This window comes from Microchirus variegatus, assembly GCF_963457635.1.
Source record: "Microchirus variegatus genome assembly, chromosome: 10".
Taxonomy (NCBI): domain Eukaryota; kingdom Metazoa; phylum Chordata; class Actinopteri; order Pleuronectiformes; family Soleidae; genus Microchirus; species Microchirus variegatus.
The window spans coordinates 21,620,293-21,630,626 of record NC_139811.1 but is presented as its reverse complement, the minus strand read 5'-3'; the positions used below and the strand labels follow the sequence as shown (position 1 = coordinate 21,630,626).

Sequence of the window (10,334 nt, the reverse complement as noted above, 5' to 3'; positions counted from 1 at the left end):
GAGCCATGTCATTATGAAAAAACAAAAAAACAACAAAAAAAACAAGATAAGTGTGTGGGAAAGAGCACACAGCTGCATCTTATTTTATGCTTATTCCATTTTGTGGACATTTGTTTTGCTGTTGCTGATAAAGGCTCGCCGTCTGCATACAAAAACACAACACACATTGTTGTTCCGCTGAATTTAAAGCCTGTTTTAAGAAGGCACCACAAGCATCTGTTTTAAGGACTTTTGATTTAAAAGGTCGCTGTTTAGAGAAACTACATTTCAGAGTGGATTAGTGCAAAGTTAGTTGGGGAAGTTGACGCCACCGTGCCTCTTTGGTAATCATTCACTCAAATGAAGTGAGAAACCAATTACTTGGTAGTAATTGAAACTTCATTACTCTCAAAGTTATCTTTTTTTCCCCATTACCAAACTATTTGCACTTGCTTTGGTTCAAACTGAGTTTATTTTTTTTCGTTTTTTTCTGTTGTACCAATTTCCCTTCAGCAGTATATCAACATGAGGGACCGTGATGTGCATGTGCTTTACATCGGGGCAGAGCAACAGCAACATATTAAATATTTAAAAGTCCAGTGTGTAACACTTTGCAAGACTTAGTGCTCACGTGGCACAGGTCAGTGCCATATGTGCACCCTGAGAAATTTCACAAATTCAGGTACAAGTACTTTTTGCCCAGGTGTGTTTTATATAGTTGGTGAAAATAAAATGAAAGTTGTGCTGAAAAAAAGGATATAAGTATGCACATTCTTATTGACTCGTTTAAAGATAGTAATGGAAAAAAAAACAAAAACTGCCTTAATGCTACTGAAAGTAAGGGATTTTACTTTACAGCGGCTGCCTTTGTGAGCCAACATGTTTCTACAGCGGCTTGAGCAGTTTCACATGTTGATGCAGAGCATACTCAACTGATGCTGAATGACTTCATCCACATAAACCTGATTCATACACCAGTGAAGCAGAGACAAAGATTGTTTCTTTTCTCTCTAGTATGTCAAGGATAAAGTATAGTTCCCAGATATGCTTGGGAAAGCAAGGGGTGAGTCCTGTTTGTTGCAGTCTGACTATTATCTGACTATGTAATTATTTTCACTAATTCATACACGTTGGACCTTAAAGTCAAATGCTGGCCTCTGCAATTTCCATTTTTAAATTGCCTCTTGTTCAGTTGTTGCACAGACAGCACTGATCCATCACATTTTGCCGCAGTTGCTATCCTGAGCATAAAACCTGACTTAAGCTCAGACGGGAACGCTTAAACCCCTTTTTCATCATGTCATTGATCCAGGTGTAAAATAATAATAATAATACTATTTCTTCTCTCTGTTCAAACAACAGTAGCTGCATTCAAATTGTACCTTTGTCTATTTTAGTCCATGCTTTCATCACTCTCTTATCTAAGAGAGTCTAATCAGTGAATGGCTAGTTTTCTCAGATTCAAAGTAAAAGTAAAGGGTGTGGCTAGTTACCATGAAGACAACTGAAACCTACAGCTAGAGCATAACCTGAAAATGTTTTGTCTTGTTCAAAATATCAACCAATCTTAAGCCTTAAGCCTCTTATAATTACAACAACAAGTTTGCTTTCTTGATTTGATAATTGATAAAACAATACAGGTTCTGAGGCCACGTTCAGGGCAATGTCACTTAGAAATGTTCTTATTTTTGAAGGAAAATCACTTTTTTTCAATGAATATAACATTAAATGAATAAGAAATAAACTCTATACACTGTTAATGTGGTAAACGACTATTCTAGCTGCGTCTGGTTTTTAATGGAATATGTACATAGGTGTATAGAGGCCCATTTCCAGTGTTCTAATGGTACATTGTGTTTGCTAATCGCGTTAGAAGGCTATTGGATGATTTGAAAACCCTTGTGTAATTACAGTGGACGTAAGTATTTGATCCCTCACTGATTTTGTAAGATCATCCACTAACAAAGAAATGAACGGTCTTACAAAATCAGTGAGGGATCAAATACTTATTTCCTCCACTGTATGTTAGCACAGCTGAAAACAGTTTTGCTGTTTGAAGGTCAAAATTATTATTTTGGATAAAAATCATGATTTCTAATGGTGTCAGTGTCTTGACTATATATTCTATTCATTTTGCAAATCTTTTGATGAATAAAAGTGTGAGTATTAATGGAAAACACAAAACAGTATAGCTGACCCCAAACCTTTGAACGGTATATTTTTCAAAACGTTGCCACACTCAACAATATCAACGACCCTGATGTCACCTGATGGGAAATTAACTGTGAAATAAAACATAAAAAAAAAAAACAACATTTGTACTGATTATAACCCTTCAATCAAAAGTAGAAAATGCACATAATTCCGGTTCAAATCATACACATGGGACACCTTTCCATGCCATGAATGACTGTTTGAGCGCTTTCTTCCATAATAATGAGATGACAAAAATGACTGACAAGTATGAATGTGTATGTTTTTTTTTTTTTTAATGACAGCATTTACGCAGTGACAGTTTGAGGAGCAGGTGATGCTCGTCTATCATCACACTCTTCTGCTGCTTGATGCTTCGAACACTGGAACCACAAAACACAGCCTGACCCCTTCACCCCCACCGACCCACGGGGGAGGAACGTGTGAAGGACAGTTATGAACGTCATGGCTTTCATGTGTCATAACTCTTGCAGGATGTATCACAGTGACAGTGACTCGCCTCAACCTAAAACAATGAAGAGGTATGACAGAAACAAAGGTGCAAATCCCACTCTCGATCCATCTGCGTGTGTTTGGTAATGAGTGGTTGGATCCAGGTCTTGGAGAGGAATTCCCTCGTGCATGCATGTGATCCTGGAAATGCAAACGATAGAAGTGCATATTCATGGATGAAAATAGTCCTCATCTGCTCTAATAACACCACAGGGTGCCTTCTTTGGATTTCTTTGAGCATCTCGACGCTGAAGAGGGACTGTCTGGTTTAGAGGGTTTATTATGCAAGCTCCAAAAGCTTGGGGGGTCATGAAAAATGCTTTTTCTTAAAGTGGCAATCTCAAAGTTTTTCGGCCTGACTGGTTTTGTGACACCTTCACTTACTGGAGGTAACATAACTACAAATGTGGTTCAATACTACAGAGTTGCAGAGTTTCATAAAGGCAGCACACACTGCGCAGCATACAGCAGGACATGGAGAAAGGCGTTTCAGCCTGTCGCCTGCAGCTCTTCGGCTAACAGCTCACTGTGGATACTCCTCCTTGTTTCATTACTCGTGGAAATGTTTCTTACTGAGCCACTCACGGAAAATGCCAAAGAATGAGCGGTGAGCGCAGTGTTTAGTGCTGGGTTCACTGACAAACATAATGCAGCCGAAGGAATTTTAGGGTATAAGTTTGAAATGAATGTGTCACCTACACTATGGTGACACTCTCTGTCTGTTTGTTATCTGCATTATCAATAATGATAATAATAATAATAATAATAATGCTAATCTAAATACGTGGATTGTTTTCAGTATTTTCATAGATTTCATAAAGATCTTTGAGGAAATTTTGATACCTCAAAAATACCTCTTTATTAGGTACACATGATACCTGATAAAGTGACAAGCGTGGCACTCATCTACCTTAGCATTCAACATGTTGTGCAAACAGGAAGTCTTTTAAATTAAATGTAAATTGTCGTGATTTGTTATTTTTTTGAATTCCTTTTGTTTCCTCTTGTCACCAGTCAGATCATTATTTGCTGGCATCATCAAGGCCTTTTCTGTCAGAGTTGTTTTCTCTTTTTTTCCAGACAATCCAACAAACCCCAGAGATGTTTGTGCTGAACAATCTCAAGAGATACTCAGACCAGCTCATCTGACCCCATTCTGGTGCTCAGTCTTTACACTACCAGTTTGTTATGACCATGTCTTCTTGTCAAAATGTCTACTACTGCCATTTGTTTGGCTGGTTAGATATTCCCATTGACAAGCAGATGAACAGGTGTACCTAATAAAGTGGCCAGTAAGTGCATATACATTTGAGATGATTTCATAAGGTGTCATTTTCTGGAAACACAATGAAAGATTTCATGAGAGGTTTATATTCCTGCTGTGTTACTTCATCCAGTTACTAACGCAGCAGGTAAACATTACAGAATGTCCCTTTAAATGCAAGACTCACACGTCTTATTAGTGCAGCTGAGTTGCATTTTCCCGACAGCCCTACTGACTCTGAGGATGACATACGTGAGTGAGCAGACGGAAAGAAAGAGGGAGTAAAGTGTGGAAAAAGAGGAATTGTTAAGAAAACACCAGGGGATGGCTGCACATGAAGAAAAAAAAAACAACCTTAAAGTGGAAGTTGTGACTCCGGGATAGTGAGACTCTGAAGGTAAGTGTCCAGACTCGGTGTGACAAAGGGCAGTATGGTGCTTACTTTGATTGAATCAATTGCTTTGTGTAAGTAGCTGCTGGTGCTGTGGCCTCCCCAGGGTGAGAGTGAGGTCTGCAGAGAGTGAACCAATCCAGCCATCCTTGACCAGAGAGCAGGGAGTATTAACAGAGCAATGCATCATAGCTGCAGCGACCAAGTTATGTGAAGCAGACTGCATTTATTGACTGATTGATTGATTGTCTCAAATTGATGAGTCCAGAGACAACAGACAAGACGCACAGCGAGTTATGCAAAATCAAAACAAATAAAAATAATAATAATAATAAATGGAATAGAGAGAAGATAATGGGTTATGTTGTTATTTCATTGCATTGAGCATTTCATCTTCATCACAAGCATCTGCCTCGTTTGTCCTTCTGCTAACAAGCGTTATACTTCAAGTTACAACACATTTCACTGGCAGACATCATCTCATTCAAGTTAACCACACACAGTAATTGCTTAGTAATTTACCTGGCCATGTATGAAGCTCTTTTTTTTGTCTGTGGCAGCAAATTTGGTCTGACATTGACATTGTTCCAGCAGCAGTGCTTTTATTTAACACGCCATTAATCTCTAATGACAGAAGACCACGGCGCAGCAGATGTTTGTGAACAAATCTCTGCTCAGTCTTCCGCCAATGAGCTACACCATCATTGACATAAATTACTTCGATAAAGCGACGAGGTCAGAGTTAACAGACATTACGGGTGCAATTTTAAACCAGGAAGTTGTTGTAATTTTTTGTTGTTTTTTTTGCACACAGAATCTCTGGTATTTGTAGAACATGGATTCACTTGTCAAATTATGCTAAAACCACTGATAGTGCACTGTGTTGGAGTGCATGGTCATCAGTATGCTAATATTTAACTATGCAGTGAAACAATCCAATTATTGGATGGATGGCACTGTACATCAGCTCCCTTATTGAATATGTTTGCAATTAATGAGTGCAGACTTAAAAAAAAAAACTTGAGGAAAATTAACACTTTGGTAAACTGTCAGTCAGAATATAGACAAATAATAAGATGAGCTCATTTTAAAGGATTATTTTACTATATGTCAATAGTTTTTTCCGATTTTTTCTCTCATTAAAGCAGCACGACAGTGTTAAAAGAAATAATACAAAGCACTTCATGGCCTTAACCACTGAAATTGATTTTTTTTTTGTTTACTGAATGCTGGTGAGTGGGTGTGAGGGCAGGAAACTGCAGGAAAGTAAAGGGAGAAGAAACAGGCAGAGTTTACCCTTATGTCTCATGAGGTAAGGACACTTAACTCATCACATGCATTGCAATAGTCAACAGAATTTTCATATAAGCTCTGAAAACAAGAGGAATAAATCATCTCCTTTTCACAAATATAAATATATTTTATGTTCAGTATGTACAATAATGATTTTTCCATCGTGAACATTAGTATTGAAGGGGGAGAAAAAGCATGTCAGTAAACTCTTGCTAATGGGTACAGACACTGCAAAGACAGCCATGACTGATTGGTGTGCTCAAGCATTCTCTCTCTCTCTCTCTCCCTCTGAAAGACAAAGCAGGACGACGGTATAGTTTTTGTGAGAAGGCTGGTGGTGTGGCTGCGGCGTGCCGTTTATCGGTCTGCTAGTCCCGAGAGCTACGAGATTCACTGTCGATCTCCAGCTCCCATTCAAAGTTCTGGCCGGTCATTTGGTAGAACATCATGTTAAAGGGTTTGTAGAACTTGTGCAGCCGCCGAATCACATCTGGGTCAATTTTTGGGTGAGTTCTCCCTTTAGATTTGCCAAGGCATCTGGGAGTGCTGCTGTCCTCCGGCTTCTTCAAACAGGGAAACCCTTTCGTTTTGTTGAAGTAAAAGTGTTTGTCTGTGACAATGCGCTTCAGTCCCAAGAAGTCTTGCACTTTGGCCATCTCACCTGCAGGGTCCACAATCAGCCTCTCCCCGCTAACAAAGTGCATTTGGGCGAGAGGGAAAAACTGCATCCAGGTCTCCAGGTGGAGAGCATATATTCCAATACGCAGCGCGCTCCATGAGGCGTCTATAAGACCCAGCGTCCGATTCTTAAAAGCCAGAACCTCAAAAGTGGGAATCTCGGGTTTCTTGGACAAAGTCTGTGTGTAGTCTGAAATGGCTCTAGTGACAGGATTACGCACCACTATAATTAGCTTGATGTCCCTGGCCATGGAGTGGATGCGCTTTGGGGCATGGTTAGTCACAAAGTAACTGGGCGTCTTCTCCATGGTGATTTGCCCCTCCAGCGTCGAAGGCATCAGGTCCCTGCGAACACAAAGAGCAGAAAGACAAAAGAGCGGCTTAGTGCTGTACTACACCTCGCACCTCGCAGTGCAAGCGAAGCGCCCAAGGACACACTGCAGGCATATGTGCTACATTTATTGAGCAGTACATTATTTGAAATTACAAGTGAAAATAACTGTTATTATTGCTGGACATTATGTTGCGAGGAGAAACATACAGCTAATTACAACCATGGACTAATATGCAGGAGATAAAAGAAAGGAGATGAAACGGCAGGCAAGCAAGTGTGCTCATTGCTTAATTGACTCCATCTGTGTTTCTCCAGGAGCTGTTTTGGAACTTTAATAATGAGTTCACTGCATATCATTAATACCAGGGTGCCTGGGGTATTGTTTTGTCATACATTTATTATGCATGCTATGCTCACACTCTGTGCAGGCGGGTTTATCCCTAATGCACATGCACTTTCCCTGCAATGGGTGTATGCAGCCTTTTTTCTTCTCCCTTTACAGTTTCGGGCAGTTCATTCAAGGGAGCAGTGATTAATTATAAGATTCAAGGTGATAATATGTTGTACAATAGAAATGTCCCCCCATGTGAGGAATGTATCTTGTGGGGGAACTGGAAAGTCATTTGCCATTGCTACAAATATCGCCCCGTTTCTGAGAATGAGTCGTAAGATATGACAGTGCAGAGGCGAGTACATTATAAGCACAGACGCATGTCTTGTTTCTACGGTTTCTATTTTGGAATCTGTAATAAAGCATAGCCTTCGCCTCAAGCAAATCCTTATCAAATGTTTACACTGATGTTCATTGCCATCCATGCTGTTTTCTTTGTTTGCAGGCTATGCGATTCAGTGCTAAATTGGTACATTAAATCCTCTCTGAGACATGTCGTTCATTTAACTACTAACAAATACGAGCTCAGGAGCTCCACAATAAAATATAAAGACAAGCAGAATCAAAGCGCACCGACTGTTTATTTCCTACCAAATTAAGTAATGTTTGCTTCGAAATAAACATATAAAAACAGCCACCCGGATATTCGCCACATGAGTTGTAGAAAATTATCCTTAATTCTTGAATCAAAGCTGGTTCTGTCTTCCTGCAATGTTGCTGCCCTGCACCGTGAACCCATAGTTGTAACAATATAGTCACATCAATCATTTGCATCTTGGACATATTCTAAATTAACTGCACTCCAGCAAAGAATCCAATTTACTGCGCAAAACATAAGAGCTGTTACACACATATCGACCACCCTCACACATGCAAGCACCCATGGATGCGGGGCTGAAAGTCTCACAAGTGGCCTGGTAATTGCATCTCAGTAACAGTATTGCCTTCCTGATGGATAATTTCCCTCTGGATTATGTTTGTCTCTTGACAGTATAGACCTGTGGTTACTTCTCAGGTCTGTAATGGGATATTAAACATATCTACAGATAGTATGGCGACTAGACAGAGTATTCATTTTCATTATATTTCGTCAATTTCTGCACTTTCTGCCTCATTGTAATGAATAGCAAAAGATTTGTGTAACCTTTCAAGGACTTCAGCTGTCTGCTACTTAACTCCAAAGTGGAGTAGGAGGTCTGTGGGTGCAACAACATCATGTTTGGTAATAAAAAGAAAAAAACACCACAGCAAATCACCTTGAAACAACTGATAGCCTACTTTATGGACAGCATTTCACTGCTAATGTGCTTTGTATCTTTGGAGCATATCCAATTGACAGGACAGATGTTCAAGGTTACTTATTAAAAGGCGTGCGCATAACAAGCTATTGCCCCCATCGGGCTCAATAATCATATATTTAATTATAAAGCAATGGAAACTGCACACGCCTTTGCTGGGGGGGTGGTTGATTGTCATGGATCATGTACATCAGAAATCTCTGTGGCATGTCGGCAAAATAAAAATTAAAAATGTCGCTGATAAACAAGCAATTTTCTCCATGCATAACAAATGTCTCCTCTGGCCTTGCAGTCTAGTAAAGCTGTAGAAAGCAAGTTATCTCTCGCTTTTGTTTTTCTCCACATCAGCTGCTCAGCTCGACTCAGGTCATTCAGGTGGGTAAGCAAATAAAATCTGTGGTGCAAAAGAGGCCCCGGCAAACCATCTGCTGTTTACTACGCTACTTTCTGGCATTTCGACACACGTCCAAATCTCTATTTACATAGCGAAGCATAAGTGTGGAGACACAGGTGCTTCATGCTTGGAGTAACTTTTGATGATTTTTTTAAAAAAACAAGGCGTGCTGCGGTATGTGCGGACAAGATAATTGTTGAATTGAGTGCAAGAGCAATTTATACACAAGTATTAACAGCAAGTCGTGCGTGAACAAGACTGTGATTCTTCATTGCCCTGAATGCATTTTCATTACTGTCAAATAATTTGAAAAAAAAAAACAAAAGACAAAAGCTAGATCCATTAAGTGTAGATAAAACATTTAAACCAGAGAAATATAACACACCACCACCACCACCAACAAGGCCTGTAATTTGGGAAGGAAGTTCATTTCACACCCACTCTGCACAAAATTCAGATCCAAAAAATGCCCGGGCTGTTTTTTATTATTCAGAGCATGCACGACACCAAATCACAGCATTTTTTTGTTTGTTAAGACAGAAACTCATCTTCACAGATAATCACAACTCTTCATGCCAAGTGCACTGGAACATGCCCAGACATTTAACGCAATGTTTCAGAATCTTCTGTCAAACTGGTGCAGGGGGAATATTTTGAGGCATGATGAGGTGAGGGATCACACTAATTTACATTCACAGATACTAATAGGTCCAAGCTGTTTCTGGAGGAATTAAGTTTCTCCAGAGAAGCTGAGTTGCTTCTAATAAACTCTGGCAGAGAAATTAAAGCTCACACCGTCTCTCATTTGGATTGATCACGGCTCAGCTGCAGAGTATCAATCCACCGAGCTTCCTCCATGTCATGTCAAATACAATCAATTTTTCTAAAGGAGTCCACTCATAGCTCCAGAGAACACAATCTGAAGACTGTCCAGCAGCAGTGGTAATGACTGGTATGGTAATTAGCTTTAAATATTTCCTTTAAAATAATAATTTGATACTGAAAACTGAATTATTGAAAAGTCTTCTTCAGACATCTCCTGGATCAGTCACACATAAAACAAGGATGGGGAAATGAATTAGATGCAATTTTCTCACTAAACCAAAGCCTTGGCCAAGACACAACGATGAGATCAGAGAACGTACAATGGCAGCAGCTAACCACTATATCATCTCACATCACCTCTTTTTTCAGCTGACTTAAGCCAAAAATGTTGTGCTGAACACACTTCAAAGAATTGAACCAGTGACCTTCTAGTACATGTATCCTGTGCATACTTAACTACATCACATTGCATCGACTACAGCTGTCGAGCAATCGGCACGGTACATTCTGTGTCCGCATGAGGGGGACAGCAGGTGGCAGTAGTCTGTAATAATTATGTCTAAATAATATCTTAATAATATATTTTAGTATTTGTTTGGGAGAGTACTGTTGAGTCATTTTCTGGAGCTAAAACAGCCAATCAAAGTAGTTTATCTCATGGATGAAGAACACTGATCCAATATGCTGAATCAGCTGTGACACCAGCTCAACAAGGACATGGTGTTCTGTCACTGACTGCCCATCTTACGACAGTCCAAGGCATAATAGAATAGAATACAAG

General features: G+C 39.7%; 1 protein-coding gene across 1 annotated transcript in view; it reads right to left on the bottom strand.

Moving 5' to 3' along the window:
- Positions 1–6,001: 6,001 nt before the first annotated feature.
- Positions 6,002–10,334, bottom strand: part of hs3st4 (heparan sulfate (glucosamine) 3-O-sulfotransferase 4) — a gene marked incomplete at its 3' end in the record, with an annotated part of 104,993 nt that continues 100,660 nt past the window's right edge. Inside the window, exon 2 of the mRNA XM_083896403.1 lies at positions 6,002–6,656. Coding sequence (XP_083752529.1) covers positions 6,002–6,656 — 655 coding nt within the window. The remainder of the gene's footprint in view (positions 6,657–10,334) is intronic.